The sequence below is a fragment of the Herpailurus yagouaroundi genome, unplaced genomic scaffold (genome assembly GCF_014898765.1).
Source record: "Herpailurus yagouaroundi ecotype Mexico unplaced genomic scaffold, PumYag 141, whole genome shotgun sequence".
NCBI classification, from domain to species: Eukaryota; Metazoa; Chordata; class Mammalia; order Carnivora; family Felidae; genus Herpailurus; species Herpailurus yagouaroundi.
The window spans coordinates 17,096,128-17,122,169 of NW_024412396.1; the positions used below are offsets into that span (position 1 = coordinate 17,096,128).

The window sequence follows — 26,042 nt, forward strand, 5'->3', positions numbered from 1 at the left end:
AAATTTGGCGCATGCGCCGGATGGGACTGCTGGATTAAAAACCATGGCGTGGATACCAGCAGAGTCTGCAGTAGAAGAGTTGATGCCCCGGCTGTTGCCAGTGGAGCCCTGCGACTTGACAGAAAGTTTTGATCCCTCCGTACCCCCGAGCACGCCTCAGGAATACTTAAGGCGGGTCCAGTGAGTGATCTGACCCTTGAGGGTGGGCTGGTCGTCCTCTCTGCCCCCTAAATGTGATAAAGCGCTCTGCCCCCGCCTCTGTGGCCGTCCCCAATCTCTCGCGAGGTAGGGTCGAATCAGGATCACTTGATTGTATCTTTATATGGGCGAGTTTTACCTGTGTCAAGTTTGGTGCTCTTAAATCCCTTGCTTTCAGTCCAGTTAATTTCAGAAATTTATTGTTTAGTACTTCAATTGCAATTCTGAACTTTGTTTTCTAATTTCGTTAAGAACTGTAGAAATGGATCGCTTGTTTTACTACACATGAACAAAGCACAGCCGTAATCACATTTCTTGGATTTATTACTTGTTTGTAGGATTGAAGCAGCTCAATGCCCAGATGTTGTGGTAGCTCAAATTGACCCAAAGAAGTTGAAAAGGAAGCAAAGTGTGAATGTTTCTGTAAGTTATATTACCCAGCGGGGGATTCTTCCTCCCCGCCCCCGCCCCGCCGGAATTGAAAGATCAATGCTATGGTATCCCACAGTATCTCTGATGGTATATGTAAGATTTGACTACTCCCTGTGACTTTAGACATTAACTTGTACTTTTTCCCCAAAAGGACAGTTGGCATTTATTGCTTCCAGAGAGGTTTTCAGTAACCCTGGCATTCATGAAGACTTTCTGATCATATTTTAAGGAGGTGATCCAATCCTAAAGGACTCTTTAAATAGGTTACTTACACTATCCTTTATTTTTAGGGAACCTTTTCCCAGTTATCTTCATAATTATTCTTGGACTGGTGTTTAATCTTATTTAGTATAGTTTGCATGTTTTGAATTTGACTGGGTTTTGTTTTTTAAAAATAGAAACTCAAATTTCTTACATTTTTCTAACTACTTGAACACCTTGAACATGTTTTTCATTTATATTATCCAGAGTATTTTTTTAAGTGTTTATTTATTTATTTTGAGAGAGAGAGAGAAAGCAGGGGAGGTGCAGAGAGAGAGGAAGACAGAGAATCCCAAGCACGCCTGATATGGGGCTTGAACTCATGAACTGCAAGATCATGACCTGAGCTGAAATCAAGAGTCAGACGCTTAACTGACTGAGCCATCCAGGCACCACATATCCAGCATATTTTTTAATTAAGCAACTAGGTTGTGCCACTCACTGGGAATACAACAGAGAATAAGACAGAAAAATCCCTACCCTAGCAGAGTTTACATTCTCTTGAGGAAGACAGAGAGCAAACAAGCAAAGTAATAATTATATATTGTGACTATTGCTATGAAGAAAATTAAATGTATAATGACCAATAAGTAACAAGATAAAGTAGTCACAGAAGATCTCTTTGGGAACTTACTATTTAACCTAAGGTCAAAGGAAAGCAGCAGTTTGTAAATTGTGTTAAGTCCTTTTCCTTTTATGTTCTAAGTAATTTCTTTATCTGATGTTTATAATCAGGAAATTTTAACTTAGATACTGTAATGTTTCATATCATTCCTATTTATAAGTTTTTAGTTGATGGAAGAGAAGGTCTTATATACTTAGCTTTTAAAAAGTGGCCGTACTGTTTTATTTCAAGGCAGTATGTGATTAATTTTGAACTGTTGTGCTGTCTTAGGAAGCTGAAGTAGCCCTTGTAAAGTCAAGTGTCTTAAATTATTTGAGAACATCCTACCCATACCAAAATCCTTTATTTGTGATGTATCTATTTGTTTCCAAAGTTTTGTTATTTTTTTTAATGTTTTTTTTTTTTAATGTTTATTTATTTTGAGAGAGAGACAGAGGGAGAGCAGGGGAAGGGCAGAGAGAGAGAGGGAGACAAAAAAATCAGAATCCGGCTCCAGGCTCTGAGCTATCGGCACAGAGCTTGATATGGGGCTCGAACCCACAAACTGTAAGATCACGACCTAAGCTAAAGTCAGACACTTAACCAACTGAGCCACCCAGGCGCCCCAAACAGTTTTGTTATTATAGAAAGATAGGACTAGATTATATCTTCAGGACTCATATAATATTTCTTAGTTTAGAAACTTCAACTATGAACCATTCCAGATTGCTCTTATTGAAGTGAGTATGCAAGGATCATTTCCTAATGTTTAATGTGTGTTTGAGAGAGAGAGAGAGAGAGCGAGCGCATGCGCTCAAGTCAGGGAGGGGCAGAAAGAAAGGGAGACACAGAATCCAAACCAGGCTCCAGGCTCAAACTCAGGAACCATGAGATCATAGCCTGAACCACCCAGGCTCCCCGTTTACTAATGTTTAAATTTGAACATAAATAGTAAAGTGAAAGGCCTATGTTTTGCATGTGCAAAAAGTATAGTATTTTTCTTATATGGTCTTCATCATCTACTTTATTACTCTTCATCTTGATTCTGCTTTTACTTTATAGAGGCATGAGATTCTACTTATACCACTGACATTTACTGTAATATTTATGAATTGATCTCTAGCTTTCAGGATGCCAGCCTGCTCCTGAAGGATATTCTCCCACTCTTCAGTGGCAACAACAACAAGTGGCACAGTTTTCATCTGTTCGACAGGTAAGTGTACTTTATTTAAACCAAATTAAACCTCTCTCCCCTCCCTCCCTTCCTCCATCAAGATTTATTTCTGTTCTTAGACCATAGTTGTAAAAATAAGATTCATTATTCTGAAGGATGAAGTTAAAATATTTATGAATCAATTACCAAATAATAATTATTAGAGATAATACAGTTTGAAACATGTTTTCCAAATTTCAGGATTGTTAGAATGTTGCACAGCTGATTTCTTTTTAGTTATCCATTCACTGGAGATCACTTGTCTAACTTCTCTTCCTTCAGAGTGTGATCAGACATAGAAGTCACTGGAAATCACAACAGTTGGACAGTAATGTGACCATGGTATGTAAGTTTAAGTTGTACAATGTGTACCTATTTGAGATGGTTCCTATTTATTGCCAGTCTTTAAAGATTCACCTACTTAACCTATATTATTTTTGTTCCTTTTCACTGACCATTAATAGAAACAATTCCATGATATTGGTGGTCTTAAAAATATAGAATCAGTAATGCAAGTTGTTATTTTATGACAGTTTTAATCCATAGCATCTTGAGAGGCTTTGGATAGGTATTGTCAGGCCTCTACAAATTTTAAGAGTTCTTCTAGACATTGCTTTTTTAGAAAATAAATATATATTTTTTTTTTTTTAATTTTTTTTTTTCAACGTTTATTTATTTTTGGGACAGAGAGAGACAGAGCATGAACGGGGGAGGGGCAGAGAGAGAGGGAGACACAGAATCGGAAACAGGATCCTGGCTCTGAGCCATCAGCCCAGAGCCTGACGCGGGGCTCAAACTCACAGACCGCGAGATCGTGACCTGGCTGAAGTCGGACGCTTAACCGACTGCGCCACCCAGGCGCCCCAGAAAATAAATATATTTTTAAAGAAAGAAAATAAATATATTTTCAGTATTTACAAAAAGATTCAATGAGGTAATGGTGCCATACCACAGACATTTTGCTAAAGCCCGTCATGCATACTAGAAAGTAGTATTTTCTGTGCTTTATCAACTTAGATATAATTTTAAACTCTTCGGGAGTAGTCTCTGGACTACTGAATAAAAAGGGGAGTTGGGGAAGAGATGGATACATTGTTCCAGGACAATATTTTTAATGTTTTAGGGAGTCTCATGTTCTTACTGAGAATCAAACGCAAGTTATTTATCTTCAAAGGAGAAAATTGTGTGCCCCAGCACACAGTTTTGCTCACAGTTTCAGGTAGCTGGTAGATTCCAGGTTTTAGAAGCTTCCTATAGGCAGTGCTTCCTAATGTCTTTTACATGGTGACACATTGGGATAAACGGAGGAGGCTGCTTGCATAGCCTTGGACTACCAGCTGAAAGCTGAGAGATTCACTATATAGACTCTACTTTCTTCTCCATACCAATTGAAAGCTCTGCTCTAGGAAAAGTGTGAAATGAACTAATGTTACTTGCCCACAGTCATTTAACTCATAAAAGGGATAGCTGAAATTCAAATTGAAGTTTGTTTGGCTATAAAGCCTTTTGCTGTGTTGTGAGGCCTCCTGGTAAAAAGGGGGTAGGGGAGGAAGGGTAGATGTGTAGATTTTTTTTTTTTCTTGCTCAGCATCAGGACTTTAGGGTACATGCTTACTAATTTAAAAAGAAGCTGCATCAGTAACATTATGACAACGTAATTTTGTCAAAAATGTAAATGACCTAACATGATTGAATAAATTCTGGTCCATCAAAACAGTGGAATATTAATAGCAATAACATGTTCATCATGGCAAAAGTAATCGTTACATAAATAATGAAATGAAAAATGTCTAAAGCATTCTGACATTTAAAGCAGCTATGTAAATATAAACATTTATTGATCTATTCAATCATTTATTATAAAGTACCTGCTGTAGTTAATAATCTGGGAATTATTCAGTGTTACCTGAAGCAGAAATAGTCTCTGACCTAATGGAGTAATGGAAAGGGCAAATACATTGTTTTAGTACAATAGACTTTTTCGGGGTCTCATATCTGTCCTGAGAATCTAATGAAAGCTATTTATCCTCAGGGGGAAAAACTGTACCTATGCAAAGTAATGTGCAAGTTGATATGTACAAATAAAAATTGTTTCTTAATGTGGTTACATTGAGCTGAATGCCTCTCCCCACTGGTCCTACATTTGATGGTGTAGTATAAACCTATTCTTTCTTTGACTGAACTGCCCTTCCAGGTATGCGAAGTACGTCATCCTGTCTCTTTCCCTGGTATAAACATCCTTTGTTCTTATAAACATTCTTAGTGTGTTTTTTTTCCATACCAGTTTCCATCTTTATCACCCTTTTCTGAGCCTACTCTTGTTAGTGTCCATTAAAGTGTGATCCAAACTAGACATGTCCCACGTAATGTGTAACGCTTGGGCACTGTATTAGTTTGCTAGAGCTGCCATAACAAAATACTACAGATTGGGTGTTTTAACAAACAGTAATTTATTTTCTCACAGCTCTATAGACTGTGAAGTCTCAGATCAAGGTGTTAGTAGGTTTGACTCCTCTTGAGGCCTCTCTGGCTTGCAGATGGCCGTCTTCTCGCTGTGTCCTCACATGGTCTTTCCTATGTGCACAAGCATCTCTAGTGCCTCTTGGTATGTCTGAATTTCCTCTTATAAGGACAGTAGTCAGATTGGATGAAAGCCCACCCTAAAAACCTGATTTTAATATAATCCATTATAAAGGTCCTGTCTCCAGATACAGTCACAGTCTAAGATACTGGAAGTTAGGGCTTCAACATACAAATTTTGGTGAGACAAAATTCAGCCCATAACAGGTACCATATCTTTGTGTTGAAGTTGTGGGAATACAGAGGACCTCACTTCTTTTTTTACTTTTCAGTAAAAGAAAAATACATAGAAATAAGTAAATTCCTTTTTTTTTTTTTTCTTTTTCTTTTAGCCAAAGTCTGAAGATGAAGAAGGCTGGAAAAAATTTTGTCTGGGTGAAAGGTTATGTGCTGAAGGGGCTGTAGGACCAGCTACAAGTGAAGGTCCTGGAATCGATTATGTACAAGTAGGTGATATGTGGATAAACAAAACAAAAGTGTTCTAATTTTGGTGTGTAATTTAACATAAAGACTTCACAAACTACAGCCTAGGCCGAATCTAGTCTGCAGCCCGTTTTTGTGCAGCCAATGAGCTACGACTGTTTTTTATAATACTAAGCGACTGAGACCGTGTGTGGCCTGCAAAGCCTAAAATAGTTACTGTTTGCCTCTTTACAGAAAATGTTTGCCAACCTATGACTTAGTTAAGTGGCTCTTTAACTTAAAAATGTGCAGCCCAGTTTTTGAAACAGTGTACTGTGACCTTTCTTAGGTGGGGTTCTTATCTCTTAGGTTTTAGCTATGTGATAATTTTGTGAGTTAGATAAAATTCAGGGTTTTTGTTTTTTCTTTTTAATGTTTATTTTTATTTTTGAGAGAGAACCACGCACACGTGCACATGCGTGCAAGCAACGGAGGGGCAAAGAGAGGAGACAGAGGATCTAAAGTGGGCTGTGTGCTTTCAGTGCAAGGCCCAATGCGGGGCTGAAACTCAGAACTGTGAGATCACGACCTGAGTGGAAGTCGGATGCTTGAGCTGCTCAGGTGCCCCCAGGGCTTTTTTTTAGCCTGAGTTATGAGTTTTGAGTCATCAGGGAAACAAAGGAAAACATGACACAGATGCTTAAAAATGCTTAGTAGATTTCAGGGGCACCTGAGAGGCTTGACTGGTTAAGCATCCAACTCTTGACTCTTGGTTGTGGCTCAGGTCATGATCTCACGGTTCCTGAGTTTGAGTCCTGCGTCAGGCTCTGCCCTGACAGTGGGAAGACTGCTTGGGATTCTCTCTCTCCCCCTTTCTCTCTATTCTTCCCCCACTTGCATGCGTGCACTCTTTTTTCCTCTCTCAAAATAAATAAATAAACCTAAAAAAAATAGTAGATTTCATATTCTGGAGATGAAGTGTTAACAACACTTCACAAAACAACAAAAACTAATTGGTCCAAAAAATGTAAAATCTCCAAAAATCATGAAAAGATCAAGAACCCAATTAAAACAGAAAAGGCTAAGGATATAAGTAGCTCACAGAAAGAAAAATATGAATTTCTGTTACATGAGAAGATGCCCGCATTCACTTGTAATAGAAATATAAGTCCACTGAGCTGCTATTTTCCAGCTAACGTTGACAAAGGAAATTTGATAATCTGTGTCAACAAGGGTTGGGAAAATAGGCACTCTTACACATGGTGGTAGGGGTATAAGTAAATTCAGATCTATAAGCTAGCTATCTTGACACTGTTTCTTACACAATCTGTTGTTCTTCTGGGTAATATCCATAATGTATGTTACATTTCAAAATGTATTTTAATTTGACAATTAAAACTTATTAAAATTTATTGTATTTATTTTACTTATATATACAAATAAAATACATCATGTGAAAGAACCATTTAAGGACGCAGAGTTAATGCGTATCTTCTTAACTTTCTCAGAAATCAGTGCTGTTTTCATAATGAGGGATCCCAGCATTAAACTTCAGCGTACTTTTTTAACTGAATCAGATTAGGTTTGAAAAAAAATCACTCTAAGTCAAGTACCTTTAATTCCTAAAATGTTAGCTTTAGCTGAAGATTTTGAAAAAGTGTATACAACATGTTATTGTCATAGTATCAATTTTTTCATATTATCATTTTAAGAAATTTCATACTTTAACATTTTAATTACTAAAATCATTATCTTTAAATTTATGTAGTCAAATTGAAAAACATTTTTCAATACCTCCTTTATAATACCATTTAGTAAATTTCAGTCTCATTTTTCTTTCAGATTGGTTTTCCTCCCTTGCTTAGTATTGTTAGCAGAATGAATCAGGTAAAATCCATAATAAGGATGTATTTATTCTTTTATTTCCAATGTGTATGAAAGTATTATGAATACATTTATTGAACACTTACAATATGTAAGATCCTGTCCTAAACTCTTTAACAGTTCTTATTTAATCACCAATATAACCCTTTATTATTAATATCCAACTTTTATGGATTAGGAAACAGAATTGGAGATGGTTTTTCAGCAAAATTTAATGGCAACACTGGGATTCAATCCCAGTTTGACCTAATTCCAGAGCTCATGCTAAATCATTTTGCTAAACTATTCAATTGTGTACATTTCAGTTATAAGTCTTAGATTTTGGGATTTGAAGTAAAATGAAGGTGAAATTGCTATGAAATACACAGGGGCACCTGGGTGGCTCAGTTGATTAAGCCTCTGACTTCGGCTCATGTCATGATCTAGCAGTTAGTGAGTTCAAGCCCAACATTGGGCTCTGTGTTGATAGCTTAGAGCCTGGAGTCTGCCTCAGATTCTGTCTCCTTCTTTCTGCCCCTCCCCTGCTTAAGGTCTGTCTCTCTTTACCTCTCAAAATTAAGCATTAAAAAAAAATTAAAAAAATCGCTTCTCGGCCTTTTGGCTAAGATCATGTGTAAAAAAAAATTAAAAAGAAAAAGAATAAAATAATTTCTTAGACAAAAGGGGAGAAAAATGGACTTTGGTTCTTCAGTCTTTTAGGATGAGGAATTCTATTACCTACTTAAAGAGCCAGTAAAAATTTTGATTGTTTTGCCTTCACATAGCACTAGGTGCCCTTGGAAGATAAATTTTTTTAAGGGTCATACGCTGTTGTAAATCATATACTGGCTAACAGTTTCACTTACTTGATCATTTGCATTAAATGCTGTAGTAGTCATTCTCAGTGTCCAACTATACTTGAATAAGCGAGAGAATATTTTCAACAGTTTAATAAATTCTGTCTATATAGCTTTAAAACAGATCTTTCTGGGGCGCCTGGGTGGCGCAGTCGGTTAAGCGTCCGACTTCAGCCAGGTCACGATCTCGCGGTCCATGAGTTCGAGCCCCGCGTCAGGCTCTGGGCTGATGGCTCAGAGCCTGGAGCCTGTTTCCGATTCTGTGTCTCCCTCTCTCTCTGCCCCTTCCCCGTTCATGCTCTGTCTCTCTCTGTCCCAAAAATAAATAAACGTTGAAAAAAAAATTAAAAAAAAAATAAAACAGATTTTTCTCCACAGTAACTTTTTTTTTATATTTTCACTTTGACTTAATGAAAATAACTTGAAGGTATTTATGCAAAGATTTTTTTTAAGAGCACATGGAATTTTTCGAGTATTTGTAAGCTAAATTAGTAGTTACAAACTAAATCCTAGGATTTAAACCAAGATATTGATACTTGAAAGTATATAAGAATATTTGTCTAAAAAGTCTTCTCACTGAGTGAGCAACCTAACCAATTACTAACTACAGTCATAATTTTCTCTGGAAGTCTAAAGAATGGGACCATTTTAAATATCAGAGTTGTTTTCTAACTAAACTTAATGAAACCCATGTTGAGCTTGTCTTTGTTTTATTACTAATTCATTTCTTCCACTTCCCCTTTCTCCTTTTTTTAGGCAACAGTAACTAGTGTCTTGGAATATCTGAGTAATTGGTTTGGAGAAAGAGACTTTACTCCAGAATTGGTAGTATTGCTTCTTTTTATTTTAATAATGCAGACAAAATTATACATACTTATTTCATATATGAGATATGACTAACATGTTTATGTATAGGTGTATGTATCATACCTGTGTATAATTATGTGTATGATGTAAACTATGTTTGTTTGCACTGAAATTAGTAATTTATGCTAGCGTGCAAATCAACATGCTACTTCTTGCGTTGAAAAAGACTTGCCTTAGAAAAAGTCAACTAAAGAGTTGATTTATATCCTGAGAGAAGCAACATATCTCATGGCAGTGTAGTAACAAACAGTCACAAACTGGCATCCAGTCTGGAGGTCCCATTTTGACTGGCTTAACAAAGTTTGAAATACATTTTCTCAAATGGCTTTGAAATCCAATCCACAAAAGAATAGTAAATGCCAACAATAATACCAAGCACTATGTGCCAGGCATTACTCTAAGAACTTTGAATATAGTGACTCCTTGAGTCCTCCAGTAACCTATGAGCTGTTATTTGCATTTTACAGATAAGGAAACTGGAGCACATAAGGATTCAGTAACTTGCTTAAGATCACACATCTCATAACTGGCGGAACAGAGATTCACACCCCAGCAGTCTGGCTATACTCTTAACAACTACGCTTCAATGGCCCCTCTACTTTATAGTTTTATATTCACAGCTCATTTTTCACCTTCAAAAACGGGGTCAGTTTGATGGGCATTATATAAATGAATTATCTGCATTAATCCCCTAGTAAGAAATTTTATTGTCCTTTGAAGCTAGATTTGATTTTTAGAAACATGTATTTTTTATAGTTAAAGATATTTGTAAAAGAGTGTACCTGAGGCTCCAAAGCTCCCTGTCAAAGCATAAGATATAATCTTTACCCTCCAGAAGTTTAGAATCTGTCTGGGAGAAACAGATAAACCAATATTATATAGTGTACAAATTTCTAAGCTTGCCATTCAGCCAACTGGCTTAGATAAGGCTCTTACATAAGTATTATGGTTATATCCTTTATCACTAGATTTTCATTTTTTGTTTTTGTATTTTATTCTTTTAAGTCTCTGCTATGTTACATGTACTTTTCTTAAGGGGAAAACAATGTTTAAAATCACTGCTTCTAAAAAATAAATCAAAATAAGTCACTGTTGGGGCACCTGGGTGGCTCAGTTGGTTAAGCGTCCGACTTTCGCTCAGGTCATGATCTCACGGTTTATGAGTTTGAGCCCCAAATTGGGCTCTGTGCTGACAGCTCAGAGCCTGGAGCCTGCTTCCAATTCTGTGTCTCCCACTCTTTCTGCTCCTCCCCAACTCGGGCTTTGTCTTTCTCTCTCAAAAATAAATAAAAGCATTAAAAAAATGTTTTTAATTAAAAATAAACAAAAATTGAAAAAATAAATCACTGTTTCTGATTCAGTGCTCAAACATGTCTTTTACATAGTGTAATTAACATACTATTCTGGAATTTTTAGCTCATATTACATATATATGTTTCCATATGATAATATAATTCACATAATTTCCATTGTCTTAATGCCTTATAGTTTACTTTGATTCTCTCATTATGATCATTTGAGTTCTTTCTTATATTTTACAATCATGACTAAATTATAAACATTTATATTAATTTCATTTTAATTGTCAATTTCTTAGGATATTGCTAGAATATAATTATTGGGTCAAGGTTTTATAAGCATTTGTAACACTCTCCCAGATTGCTTTCCAAAAGGAATGAACTAGTTAAGAATGCCATCAGCAAAGGATTCTTATTTCTTTTCCCTGCAACTCTATTTTTCTGGAACCATATGCAATTGCTATTTCTGTAGTTTAAAAACATTTGATTATCAGTAATTCAGTATGGTTCAATCTAACATTTTATAATTTCTGTTTTCAAATTGAGTGAATTTATAGTAGTATTTCAAATTAAAGACAATTTATATTTCTTTCAGTGTCAGTGAAACAATATTTTTCCCATGCATTAGTATATTAGCTATACCTTCAATAGAAAACTTTGTTCATATTCGTGTTACTTGTTCATTGGCATCTGTGTATTGAACTCTAAATTCTGTATCAATTCTTTCTGTCTGATAGTGAACTTTTAGCAGTATTACATGACCTGTTTTCCTTCTCTTCCTTTAATCTTTATTTTTTTAACTCTGTGCTGTAAGATTTTTTTTTTATTTTTATTTTTTAACTTCTAAAGATTACTCACTGAAGAGGGTGGTAAGTTTGGCTTTTCCTATTAATTAGTGAAAGCATATTACCAAAAAGTAACTGTATTTGCCAGAGGAACCATCGAAGTGTTTCTGAACCAATGACAACTGCTTTACTAACTTGTAACCTAGTTAATCCTTTGAGTCTAACTTTGAGTAACTGTCTCTTAAATCAACAGTGTTCAATTTCTGTATCCAAGTAACCATACCATCAGAACACTCCTATTGAGAATATCAGTGTTTAAAGTAAAAACCTAGATCATGAAGTTTGCTTATCATATACTAACAAAAGGAAAATGGAACTCTTTTTGAAAATTTCTGTACTTGGGATTACTTTAATATTTTTTGAGAAATACAGCCTCATTTTTCATCCAAATATAAAAGTATTAAGGAAAATTTTTTGCTATTTTGTGGTGGGTTTTATGTTTTAGTATTGCCACAGTGTGCTCACTGTTTGCTGACCTTTGAAAAAAGGAACCTCTCAGTATAAATCTTAGACAATCAGAGGTTTAAGCACCATTTGAATACCTGAATGCCAGCTATATATAGTAAATGTGGTGCTGAACATGTGAGTCAAGTTTAAATGTACAATAGCTTTTTTGATATAGAAGAGAATTCCACTTACTATTTATTTAAAAAAACCTAGATGTGAATCTTTTGTTTAGGAAAAAGTTTTATTGATTTTGGGGTTGCTTGAGGAGCTAATTTACTTCTGTTGCATAAATTGCTATGTAACCGTTGTTCTAATATTCTTTAGGTTTCTCCAAAGTGATGTATTGCTCAGATTAAACTCTGTCATATACACTGCTGGTAGAAATATAATTGGATACATCTTTTATGGAGTAAAATTTAGTGGTTATATCTCAGAAACCTTTATGAACATACATACGCTTTGATACCACCATTTTATTTCTAGGAATTTAGCCCAAGAAATCAATGAGAAATGCTCTAAAATTTATTTTAAGGATATTTATCACACTATTTTTTATATAACAGCAACAAATTAAACCTCTTAAGTGCTCAATAATAGGAAATAGGCTAAGTAAGTTTTGGTGCATCCAAAATGGAACATTCATTTCACAAATATTTTAATTAAGCTCCTGTTGTGTTCCAACTCTAGACTGAGTCCTGGGGGTATAATATCTATCATTATAACCTCACAGAGTTTGGGGGAAAGAAAGAATAAACCAGCTATGATAGGAAAGTATGATAAGTACTTGGTTAAAGAGTATTTATATAAGTGCTATGTTGAGATTAATAACATTCCCTCGTTAATCCCATTTAACAATGTTGGGAGATATTTATTATGTATTGCAAGTAAAAGAGATGGTAACAAAATGTTATTACCCCACTATTAATGTTACAATAATGATAAAACTTTATCTTTTAAAAGTTGTATGTGTAAACAGGAAAAAGATGAACATTTTTTAAGTTTTAGCAAAAATTTTATCTGAATGGTGGGATTGCAGGTTTATTTGTTTGTGCTTTTTGTATTCTTCAGTTTTTCTGCATTAAGTATATATTTCTTTTGTAATTGAAAAAAACCTATTTTATTTTATTTTTAGTGGTCTGAAAAAACCATTTTAAAAGAGATGGGGATAGATTTCATTTGCCATGGTACTTAATAGAAGTATAGAAGTATCAAAACATTATTTCATCTAGAGTATAGTTCCTTTGTATAGACACGGGACAGAGTTATAAAATTATAAAATTATTCATGTATCTGTCTATGGACGGAAGAGGAAAAAATGTATCTTAATTTTTGCATGGACTTACACACTTCTTAATGTAGTTTTCTGGTCATGAATTAGGACTTCATTTATAGTAAGAACCTCTGAAATGAACTCTTTAGGGCTAAGGGTATTTTGAAGTGTCTGATGTTCTGTGTTTCTAGTAAGAGGATACAAAAGAGATCAGCTGGCTGTCTAGATGATCCTTTGTTGTCTGTATCCAAACATAATACAGTTAAATGTTACATAAAGTTATCCATAGCAAATAACCAGACACAACATTGGACATTTTAAGTTAAACTTATAGTGTAGTATTTGCTACTTACTACCTTTTAAAATCCTGTTTAGGGAAGGTGGCTTTATGCTTTATTGGCTTGTCTTGAAAAACCTTTATTACCAGAGGCTCATTCACTGATTCGGCAGCTTGCAAGAAGGTGCTCTGAAGTAAGACTCTTAGTGGTAAGTTACAACTTACTATTTCAAATTGAAAGCACTCTTCAATTTATATGGTGGTAAGAAGGATCCCATTGAAATAGGAAAATGTGGAATATTTTATTAGTGGAGGTTAGATTTAGGCACATAATAAAAATAGGCCTAAAATAACAGGTTAAACAAAATGGAACTGTTTTTTTCTCAGATAAAAGAAGTCTGGGGGTGCCTGGCTGGCTTAGTCTGAAGAGCATGTGACTTGATCTCGGGGTTATCATTCAAGCCCCACATTGAGTGTAGAGATGACTTAAATCAAGTTTAAAAGAAATAAATATTAAGGGGTTCCTGGGTAGCTCAGTCAGTTAATTGTCTACCTCCTAGGCTTGATCTCATGGTCATGAGTTCAAGCCCCAAATTGGGCTCTGTGTGGAGCCTACTTAAAAGAAAAATTTAAATAAGGAAAGTCTACAAGTGGATAGATCAGATCTAAGATGGCAGTAACCCAGGCCTTTCAGTTCTGCTTCGTGGCTTCCATCTTCAAGCTCACCTCATGATCCAGGACAGCTGCTGGAGCTTCAGCCACTATATTATTTGCTTTTAGGAAGCTAGAAAGAAGAAAAGGTATCCTCTAATAAAGTTTCCCAGAGGTTCCACAAGCACATCTGGCTATATAGCTCATTTAGCCAAAATTTAGTCACATGGCCATAAAGAACTGTGGGAAATGTTTACTTTTAGCTGGTGGCAGTGTCCTCAGCTAAAACTGAGCTTCATTTGCTAAATAGTAAGGGGACACAAGCTGGAATGGTCAACTAACAGTCTCTGACAAAATGATTATTTTGAATTTCTCCAGTCAGATGCTTAACTAACTCATGCCTGCAGCATTATAAATAAATTTTATGCTGGATTAAGCCCATTTGTAATTTTTTCTTTCATCCCTTCTTTCCCTTCCACAAAATGTATACTTGTTCTCCACTGACTACTCCAAAATATTTTTATTAAACATCCATGCTATGGCCCAAACTAACTTATATGGCCTGTACTCCAAGCCAAATGTACTTGCTACTAATACTCAGTAAATATTTCCCATGTTTTGTTCCTAGAATTTATTTCCTCTACAGAAGTGCCTTTTCAGGCTTCTAGTTCTGCATCTAAATACCATTTACTTTTTACAATCTGGCTCATATTCTACTACTTTTTTTAAAGTTTTTATCGATTTATTTTGAGAGAGAGAGAGTGCAAGCCGGGGAGGTGCAGAGAGAAAGGGAGAATCCCAAGCAGGCTCTGCACTAATAGTGCAGGGCTAAAACTCATAAACCTTGAGATCATGACCTGAGCCGAAGTCATACACTTAACCAGCTGAGCTACCCAGGCCGCCTCATATTCCACTACTTTCTATGATACTTTCCCTGATCCTAACAATTAAGAAGAATCTCTGTATCCTCTATTTTCTCAGTATACTTTATATCTTTTTTATGGGCACTTAGCACATTTTTCCTTTCATTAAAGTTAATACAGATATTTCATCTTCTGTGCTATTAGCAAGTAGTAGGTTTTATTTAGCTTTGTTCCATATAGCACTTGACACATAGAGTTGAGTACACTAACACCATGGAAGTTTGTCCTGAGTTTGAATTAACATGGGATATGTCTGTTACAACATTACTCAATAGGTTATTGTGACTATATCTTGAAATGTATAAAAATAAATATCAGGGGCGCCTGGCTGGCTCAGTTGGCAGGCCATGTGACCCTTGATTGTGGGGTCGTTAGTTCAAGCCCCTATGTTGGGTGTGGAGATTACTTTAACAAAATAAAATCTTGGGGTGCCTGGATGGTTCAGTCAGTTAAGTGTCTGACTCTTGATTTCTGCTCAGGTCATGATCTCACCATGGTTTGTGGATCGAACCCCACATGGGGCTCTGCACTGTCAACACAGGGCCTACTTGGGACTCTCTCCCTCTCTCTCCACGTTTTTTCCTGCTCGTGCACACACAAGCTCTCCAAAATAAACTTTAAAAAAGTAATTTTAAAAAAATCTTAAAATGAAGAATGAATGAATAAATAAATTTTGTACTCTGTAAGACCACTTTATAAAACATACAGTTCAGCAACTACCTTCATTACAATTGAGAACCCTTACCTAAACTGGTTTCTGGTATGTCTGTTATTTTTTTTTACATTTATTTATTTATTTTTGAGAGAGTGAGACAGAACACAAGTGGGGGAGGGGCAGAGAGAGGGGGACACAGAATCTGAAGCAGGCTCCAGGCTCTGAGCTGTCAGTACAGAGCCCGACATGGGGCTTGAACTCACAAACCGTGAGATCACGACCTGAGCCAAAGTCGGATGCTCAACCAATGGAGCCACCTAGATGCCCCTCTGGTATGTCTTAATTTAGAAGGGGTGCCTGGGTGGCTCAGTGGTTAAGTGTCCGACTTCGGCTCAGGTCATGATCTCACAGTTCATGGGTTCGAGCCCCGCGTCAGGCTCTGTGCTGACAGCTCAGAGCCTGGAGCCTGCTTCAGATTCTATGTCTCCCTCTCTCTCTGTCCCTCCCGGCTCACACTCTGTTTCTCTCTCTCTCTCTCTCAAAAATAAATAAACATTAAAAAAAAAATTTTTTTTTTTTAATTTAGAAGCCAGGATTTCACTCCTCAGTTGTAAGCTCTTTAACACATTTTTATATAATTTTTTTTCACTACTGTCTAGTTAGGATATAGGCTCCTTTTTTTTTTTTTTTTTTTGCTCCTCTACTTGGAACAAGAAAAGATCTCTCTCCCAAGTTATTCTCCTTTGAGCCTTCAACTGTTTCTTTTCCCTGTTGAGGATCTTTTTTCAAAAGATCATATTAGATGTTCCTCAAGGGTTATTAATTCTATAGTTTTATCCTTTTTCTTTGAGGTTTTCTATTGCCGTGTGATTATTACTATTATCTAATAAATTTTTCAAGTTTTACATCTTAAAAGCAAATTTGCTTCAGAAATATTAGGGAGAACTCTACATTTTTCTGTTTTTTTCCCTTTAGGACAGCAAAGATGATGAGCGGGTTCCTGCTTTGAATTTATTAATCTGCCTGGTTAGCAGGTAAGTAACCCTTGGCTCCTTGCTTTATAATAGTGTTATTAATGGAGACTATTGTTTTCATTTTCTTTTTTTTTTTTAATTTTCTTTTTTTTTTTTTAACATTTATTTTTGAGACAGAGACAGACAGAGCATGAACGGGGGAGGGTCAGAGAGAGGGAGACACAGAATCTGAAACAGGCTCCAGGCTCTGAGCTGTCAGCACAGAGCCCGACGAGGGGCTCAAACTCACAGACTGCGAGATCATGACCTGAGCCAAAGTCGGCAGCTTAACTGACTGAGCCACCCAGGCGCCCCTATTGTTTTCATTTTCAAGCAGAGTAAATTAAGGTGTAAAGAAACAATATTATATATATCGCAATTCCCTATTTAAAAAAAATTTTTTTTTAATGTCTATTTATTTTTGAGAAAGAGACGGAGTGTGAGTAGGGAAGGGGCAGAGAGAGGGAGACAGAAAATCCAAAGCAGGCTCCAGGCTCTGAGCTGTCAGCACAGAGCCTGATGTGGGGCTTAAACTCACAAACCATGAGATCATGACCTGAGCTGAAATCAGACGCTCAGCCGACTGACCCACCCAGGTGCCCCACAATTCCCTATATTTCTAGTTTTTCTCTGTAAGTAATGCTTCAATGAAGATCCTATTATTTCCTGAGGGCAAACTCCTAGAAGTAAGTTGAAAGGCATGCCATGTAGTTTTATTTATTTATGCATGTACTTTTTTTAAAGTTTATTTATTTATTTATTTTGAGGTGGGGGAGCAGAGGGGAGAAAGAGAAACCTAAGCAGGCTCTGCACTGTCAGCATGGAGCCCAATGTGGGTCTTGAACTCAACCCGTGAGATCATGACCTGAGCAGAAATCAAGAGTCAGATGCTTAACTGACTGAGCCACCCAGGCATGTAGTTTTAAAACAGATATTTATTAATAGTTTCCCTTCCAGAAACTCATACCTTTCTGTATTCCCAGAACGTGTCAGTGAGACCGCCCATCTCCTATTCAACACTGGGCATTTTCAATTAATATAAATATTTCCATTTTCATAATAAAAAGATGTAAATTATTTTTATTTACTTGTGTTTAATTACCAGTGAAGGTAAAAAATATTTCATTCTACTGCAATTTTGTTTCATTTGATTATTTTTTATCTTGTTTTATAATTACATAAAATACTTACATTATTCCAAAGTTAAAATTTTAATTCAAGATACATTTGAAATATTTTAGAATTCACCTTTATTGTCTTTAGCCTTTCTCCCCCTTAGTTTTCCATTTTATTATAAATTTTTGGTTTATCATTTATTGTTTCTTTTTAAAAGTATAAGCAAGTATATATAAATATATCTGCATTTGTACACATGCTCACAAATGTAGCATACTAAACATACTGTTCTGTACCTTGCATTTTTTTTTTTTCACTTATTAAATCCTAGAAACTGCACTATAGCAGTGTAGGTATTTTCCTCATTCCTTCTTTACAGAAGCCTCATAGTCTTCCACTGTGTTGATGTACTGTTATTTATTCAACCAGTGCCCTTATTGATGGATATTTGGGTTATTTGTGGTGTTTTGCTATTACAAATAATGCTATTAACATTTTTTAAACGTACGTTAAATTCTTTATTAGGTATTTTGACCAACGTGATTTAGCTGATGAACCATCTTGATGTAGTTGATCTCTCAGGAATGGAAGATACTGGTGATGAAGGCAGCCTGAGTCTGAGGATATACAGTGACAACTCAAGTATCTTCAGCACTATTTGAAGGATCTTCATCTTAACCTGTGCATCTCAACTTGATATTCAGAAGATAAATTGCATTGCTTTGAATATCCAAAGTATCTTTGGAAAATCGCAGCGAGTTTTTGATGAATAGTTTAAACAGTTTTCTGTAATCACATGCTTTTAAAACAAATTGAGTGCCATTTATTGGTGAAGCATCCTGTACAGAAACTGTATGGTGAAATTGTACAGAGGTGCTGTTTCATTGTGTTTTTACATATATACACATGAACTTTTCTTGTAAATGTGTTTTTTGGGGCACCTGGATGGCTCAGTCAGTTGAGCCCAACTCTTGGTTTTGGCTCAGGTCGTGACCTCACAGTTTGTGTGATCAAGCCCCACATTGGGCTATGCACTGACATTATAGAGCCTGCTTGGGATTCTCTTTCTTCCTCTCTCTGCCACTCCTCTCTGTTTCTCTCTCAAAATAAATAAACATTAAAAAAAAAAAAATCTTGTTTGACTCTTGACAAAAGATAATGGATAAATGTCCTTACTATTAGAATTAAGATAATTTTGATTGGGGTGCCTGGGTGGCTCAGTTGGTTAAGTGCCCAACTTCGGCTCAGGTCCTGATCTCACAGTTCGTGGGTTAGAGCCCCTCATCAGGCTCTGTGCTATTAGCACAGAGCCCGGAGTCTGCTTCAGATTCTGTGTCTCCCTCTCTCTCTGCCCCTCCCCCGCTTACGCTCTGTCTCTCTTTTTAACTTGTTAACTTTTTAACATTTTCAATAATACTTTTTCTTAACACATCATTTTGTCTGTCAAATCTCTTATTCATATCACTTATAATTTATGTGTTTTTTATCTATTTCTTTGTTGGTTAGGAATATTTTCTACTTTAACAGATTCAAGTAGCAATGGCTTTTCAGTAGGGGATTATTTTTCTCACACAACAAGAAGTCTAGAGGAGCTAGAGGAGATGGCTACTAGCATTGGTTCCATGATTGATCCCACAATACCAATGTCTCTGAGAATCTTTTGGCCTTTCCCTTGTGGTAACAAGATGGCCACTGCAGTTCAAGGCAATGTGTCTGTACTCAGGACCAAAAAAGGGGGAAGGAGTCAGAGCCTTTCACATCTGATTCTTTTGTCATGAAGGCAAAACCTTCTCCAGAAATTCACAGCAGATTTGTGTTCATCTGTTGTCCACAGTGTATAACAGGATCACCTGTAGCTTGGAGAAGGGTAGGGAAGCAAAATTGTAAGCCTTTCCAGTCTTTCCAGTAAGAGGTAGAAAAGGAAAAGGGGGGAGGGGCAGGGGAGTGAAAGGAAGAGGGGATTGGAAATACCTGTGGACCAAGCTACCAGTAGTTTTGCCACGAGTTACAAATTGACTAGAAATTTTGTATTTGAATCTTGTTACATCTTAGCTGATTTTTAAATTATAGCCTAATAATCCAAATTGTGTTTTACCATAATTTAAACACTCTCATTGTTGGGTATCTAATCTGTTTTCAGTGTTAATCCCATATAGAAAATGCTACCATGAATATCTTCATTTTTAAAACTTTTTCCTTTCTTTGACCAGAAGTTCCCAAGAGTAGGGTTGCCAGTAATGAGTTTATCAGTTAATACTGCATTTGAAAACTGAACTGAGGTTTTAAAAATTAGGGATTTACTTTTGCTTCTCATAATAATCGTGGTGTAACAAGTTCAGGGTTGGTAAAGCAGCTCTACAATATCTTAAATGCCCTGGACTACGTCCAGATTTCTCTTTCATCAATTTTAATAGCTTTCATCTTTTTAGTCATGATATGGTTGCTTTATCTCTTGCCTCATATCGAGATTCCAGAAAGAATAAAATGGCACCACTCCCTCTTGTCTATATCAAGGGAGCAAAACATTACAAGAAACCCTCAATTTATGTATTATTTGCCAGCAATCTATAAAATTTTCTAATTATAAAGAAAGCTGGAAAGTATAATTTTTTAGCTGATAACACTGTCCGGCCTGCCAAAAATGGGGGTTCTGTTAGAAAAGAGAGTGAATATTGGGTAGGGAGCCAGCACTGTCTACATTAAAGAGTTTAGATTTCCAACCTATACCCCAGTTACCAGTGTACAGCCTCACATTTTTTGCTGATTTGATGCTTAGGGGGTGAGGGGCTGGGGGTTGATTTAATAAAGTTGAAATATTAATTATTCTTTTAATTTACATTTCTTCCATAACTAGTGGCTGAGCATCTTGTTACACATGCTGCTCACAGAAGAACATAATTCCTATGGACTAGATTAAAAAAGGCAATTTTGCGTGTGCAGAAGACAAGTGGTATAAATTAAGTAGTTACACCAATATTTTCCAGCAAGCCACAGAATCTCTAATAGTGAACTGAGAACTCATGTTTATAAGGACTCATCTGGCATAGGATATTTTTCAGGAGTGTAGAGACAAATGAAAGTTAAAGACATTTTAAACCACTCATGTCCTAAGAATAAAGTAAGAAGACTACCAATATAGCTTTAGTGTTTATCAAGCCTTTCACAATTAAAAGTACCTTTGATTTTAATGAGAAATTGAGGAGAAAATTTTCCCCAACTCTTAGGTAGAAAGCCTTAAAGTTCAGGGGCGCTTGGGTGGCTCTGTTGGTTAAGTGAGTTCAGGCCCCGCATCAGGGTCTGTGCTGACAGCTCAGAGCCTGGAGCCTGCTTTGGATTCTGTCTCCCTCTCTTTCTCTGCCCTTCCCTGTCTCTGTCTCTCAAAAATGAATAAACGTTAAAAAAAATTTTTTTAAAAAGAAAGAAACTCTTAAGCTTACTGAAAAATTACACATCTTAAATGTGAATGTTTTATTTTTATTTTTAAAATTTTTAACATTTATTTATTTTTGAGAGAGAGCATGAGCAGGGGAGGGGCACAGAGAGGCAGACACAGAATCTGAAGCAGCTCCAGGCTCTGAGCTGTCAGCACAGAGCCCGACGCAGGGCTCAAACCCACAAGCCATGAGACTGTGAGCTGAGCTGAAGTTGGACACTTAACCAACTGAGCCACTCAGGTGCCCAAAATATAAAATTTAGAGGTATTTTGAAAATTACAGCTACCAAATGGTAGTTTAATCATGTCTATGATGGGAGCAGTGACAAAGTAAATTAGATTGCACCTATAATTTTTTTCCACATAAAAGATTACTTCTTTTGTTCAGGAGGATATTATATGTTTATTAAATTGTGATATTTTAATTAAAATTATATTCACTTCTATTTCTAAAAATAAGATTATTTCATCTGTGTCTTTTAGCAAAATAAGCAGTTAGAGGCCGAATTAGATTAAAAGTGGTTCAGGTTATCAGTTCTAGCATCTGGGGACAAAGATAAAAAAATGTTTTAGAGGGGTGCCTGGGTGGCTTAGTCTGTTAAGCCTCCGACTTTGGCCCAGGTCATGATCTCACAATTTGTGAGTTCGAGCTCCACGTCAGGCTCTGGGCTGACATATCAAGAGCCTGCAGCCTGCTTCGGATTCTGTGTCTCCCTCTCTCTCTGCCCCTCCCCCACCTGCGCGCGCGCTCTCTCTCTCTCTCAAAAAATAAACATTAAAAAAAAAGAAAAATGCTTTAGAAATTATTGAGACAGGTCAAGTTGACCTGTGTTCATGCCAAGATTATATTTTGCCTATATATGTTACCAAATTCCCATCAAATTTGTAAAAAAAAAGTTTCCCAAATGATGCCAGAATATTGATTTATGTGAGCTATTAGGGTTTCTGGAAAAAAAAATGGTACTGTGATCAAGTACTAGATAAAATAAAATTAAGCTGATTATTGAGGTTTTCAGAACCTGTAAAATGTCATTAATGTGCATTAAAGATCTACAAAAGAGGATGGATTCCAAAATATACTTGATCACAATGCTCATTTTTCAAAGAGCATTTTGAAAAGCTTTTGTAGGTTCTGTCCAGTTTCTTAAAATTTGATGACCCCCAAAACTGTGCCAATTCCAGTTTCTGCAATCAGTCTAAGGGCCTGAGTGAACTCCCATCCTATAGCTATATTCTAGTAGAGCTTTGAAACAGTTCACCAGGCAACGTTGACTCTAGGATTTTGTTTCCTTTTGTCACTGCATATTGGGTCCTGCTGTGGACTGGATACTTATGTCCCCCCAAAATCCATATATTAAAATCATAACCTTCAAAGTGATATTAGGAGGCAGGGTCTTTGGGAAGTGATTATTAGATTATGAGAATTCTGTCCTCATTATGTGATTAGTGCCCTTATAAAAAAGACCCCAGAGAGTTAGCTAGTACCCTTCTGCCAAATAAGGACACAAGCAAAAACATCTGTGAACCAGGAAGCAGGTACTCACCAGACACTGAATCTCCTTGTCCCTTAATCTTGGCCTTCCCAGCTTCCAGAACTGTGGGAAATAAATTTCTGTTTCTTATAAGCCTATAGTATTCTGTTATAGTAGCCCAAATGGACTAAAGTTCTGATGACATCTCCAGTTACAAGCTTTGATTGCTAGACACAAGGACTCAAGCTGTGTCATTATGGTTAGTAGAAGCCACTGACTAAACACTTTATGCTGTCCTCATAGTTTGTCATTCATATGGTACACTTTTCTACTTTCTGCTCTTTAAAACAGGTATGCTACTCAGTAAGGGCCCTTGATGACTCTAATTAAGATGAAGTCATGCAAAAGGATACTGAAATCTAAGCCACTTTCTAATTGCAAAAGGCTTATAAACCAAAACATTCTGTGTGATATTTTTATTCTTTATTTCCATATGTACACACAACAGGCACTGTGCTATTTACACAGATTATCTCAATGTTTACACCAATCTTATGATTTTATCCCTTTTAGCAGGTTTCTAACCTGGAGCCCATGAACTTGAAAAGGAAAAAAATTACATCTCTATTTTTACTATCCTCCTTTTACTTAGCATTTCCTTCAGTTATAAATATAGGAAACAAACCATAGTATCATTCATCAATACCTGTGACTTTGTTAGTTAGCATCAGAAGTCCTAGATGTTTTCATATCAAAGTGTAGTTGCAGATGTTTCAGAATATTCACACAGTAGTTCAGAATACAGTAGTTATAAAACCTGCCTTTAGATCATGTCTGACTGCAGATTTCCTGTCTATAGCTTCTGGTGCCAACTTACTATAGGCCTGGAAGCCAACACCAAACATTGTAGTTGTGTGTTCTCACTCTGGTTTCACAAATATCTGCATTACTTTCTGGTATTACCTAGGTATGACTGATCTATAAATGGAAGGAACTGAGCCACAAGACTACTTCAGTTTAAAGAACACCCCACAGGTTCTTAGGCAAGCTAAACAACAGCTGTCATTCTGATGTCTTCACATAAAAATTAATTTTAATTTGTCTCTCTCTCTCTCTCTCTCTCTCTCTCTATATATATATATATATATTTCTAAGTTTGTTTGTTTGTTTATTATCTTTGGTAATCTCTACACCCAACATGGGGCTCAAACTCACAATCAAGAGTCACGTGTTCTTCTAAGCCAGCCAGGCACCCCTTGCCTCTATTTTAAATATATTGCCTTGTTTAACATAAAGCACATATATCGCATTTTTTTTAATGTTTACTTACTTTTGAGAGAGACAGAGAGACAAAGCGCAAGCAGGGGAGGGGCAGAGAAAGAGGAAGACACAGAATCTGAATCAGGCTCCATGCTCTGAGCTGTCAGCACAAAGGCCGACGCGGGGCTCGAACTCAAACTGTGAGATCATGACCTGAGCCAAAGTTGAGCACTTAACCAACTGAGCCACCCAGGCGCCCCTACATCACATTTTAAATACTTTGAAGTGCACCTGGGTGGCTCAGGTGGTTAAGCACCCAAGTCTTGACTTCAGCTCAGGTTATGATCTCACAGTCATAAGACTGAGCCCCGCACCAGGCTCCACACTGAGCACAGAGCCTGCTTAGGATTCTTTCTCTCTGCCCCTCCCGTTTGTGCTCTCTCTCAAAAAAAATAATTTTTTGATAACATTATATCAGTACAATTGTTTCCTTTGTAGCCTTATGTATTTTATTTGTGCATTAAAAACATTATGAGAAGGAGTTCATAAACATCAACACACTGCCAAATAGGAGTCCCTGGCCCCCAAAAGGTTAAAAAACAAACAAACCCTATACTATGAGGAAATGAGTTTTCACCACTGTCCCATCCATCCCAAATATGGGTCCTGAGAGTTTTCCCCTTCAACATTCCTCCCAAGAACTCCTGCTACAGGGGCACCTGGATGGTTCAGTCGGTTAAGCATCCAGTCTTGATTTCAGCTCTGGTCATGATCTCAGTCTTAAGATTGAGGTCAGCCTCAGGTTCACAGTGAGTGTGGAGCCTGCTTAAGATTCTCTCCCTCTCCTTTTGCCCCTCCTCCACTTGCGTTCTCTCTCAAAAGATAGATAGATAGATAGATAGATAGATAGATAGAAAGATCGATAGATAGATAGATGAAATAAAGAACTGCTTCAAAGAAGGGGTTATTATCCAAAAGGGGCAGTTTGGATGAGGCTCAGTACAACTTTGGGTGAGACTGGAGAAGTATTCCTTCTGCTAGCAGATCTATAACTGATAACCCATGGATTCCCCCTTTTGAAAGAGAAAACAACAGCTTACATGGTTCCTCAGCACAAATGGCTGAAATACTTCACGATCTGCATCACTGGCTTGACTTCCACATAGTAAACGATCTCTTCTCTGTGGCACTGGGCATCTTGATGTACAATAAATCCTCTTTCCAGATGGCACCCTCCATAATGTCTTTCTCCCTAACCAAAGACCTCTGCTAGTTAGCCCTCCTGACTTAGGGATTGTGGGATGATTACTTTAAAACTCAAATAATATAAAGCTAAAAGTAAAGATCTCCATTTATTATACAATTTACTTGTAACTTTCCAGTCTTTTTGATAGTATCATGTATATTTATACATTATATGCGCAGTATCCTGTAACAAACTTCTCTTAATACCAATTAACATTCATTTACATAAATATATGTTGATCTAGTTCCTCCCTTTCACCAGCAGCACAGTATTTCCTTGCATGACAGTACCATAATTTAATCAAATGTCATCAATGAACACTTAACTAGGGGCACCTGGGTGGCTCAACTGGTTGAGTGTCCAACTTTGGCTCAGGTCATGATCTCGCAGTTCATGGGTTCTAGCCCTATGTTGGGCTGACTGTTGTCAGCGCAAATTCCACTTCAGATCCTCTGTCCCTCTCTGCCCCCACCCCCGCTTGCACTCTCTCAAAAATAAATAACACATTTTTAAAAAATGAACACTTAACTAGTGAAAATCCTTATACATACAAGTTTGCCTACTCATTTTTCCCAGCTTGAGATATATTTGACATATAACATTGTCTTTTAAGTGTAAGGTGTAGAGTGTGCTGGACTAATATGCATATATATTGCAAAATGATTACAATAGTGAACACATCCACCACTTACTCCAGTTAACAAAATGTTGTTGTGTGGTGAGAACTCTTAAGATCTACTCTCTTAGCAACTTTTTTTTTTTTTTTTTTTTTTTTTTAAGTAGGCTTCAAGCTCAGTGCAAAGCCCAGCACAGGGCTTGAACTCATGACCCTAGAGATCAAGACCTGAGCTGAGATCAA

At 36.6% G+C, this 26,042-nt stretch overlaps 1 protein-coding gene and 1 pseudogene across 4 annotated transcripts; both read left to right on the forward strand.

The window, feature by feature from the left end:
* The first annotated feature begins 18 nt into the window (after positions 1-18).
* GEMIN2 (gem nuclear organelle associated protein 2) lies at positions 19-18,687 on the forward strand. Of its 4 annotated transcripts, XM_040476994.1 has the most exons (10): positions 19-180; positions 537-621; positions 2,619-2,708; positions 2,991-3,050; positions 5,621-5,734; positions 7,533-7,577; positions 9,167-9,235; positions 13,513-13,623; positions 16,619-16,677; positions 18,298-18,687. In XM_040476994.1, exons 1-10 carry the CDS (start codon positions 44-46, stop codon positions 18,335-18,337), a joined length of 810 nt encoding a protein of 269 aa, XP_040332928.1. In that variant the 5' UTR covers positions 19-43; the 3' UTR covers positions 18,338-18,687. The 4 variants fall into 4 exon arrangements, with proteins under 4 accessions (XP_040332928.1, XP_040332930.1, XP_040332929.1 ...); XM_040476996.1 differs by lacking the exon at positions 13,513-13,623; XM_040476995.1 differs by lacking the exon at positions 7,533-7,577.
* Positions 8,156-8,308, forward strand: LOC121032541 (uncharacterized; annotated as a pseudogene).
* Positions 18,688-26,042: the final 7,355 nt, after the last annotated feature.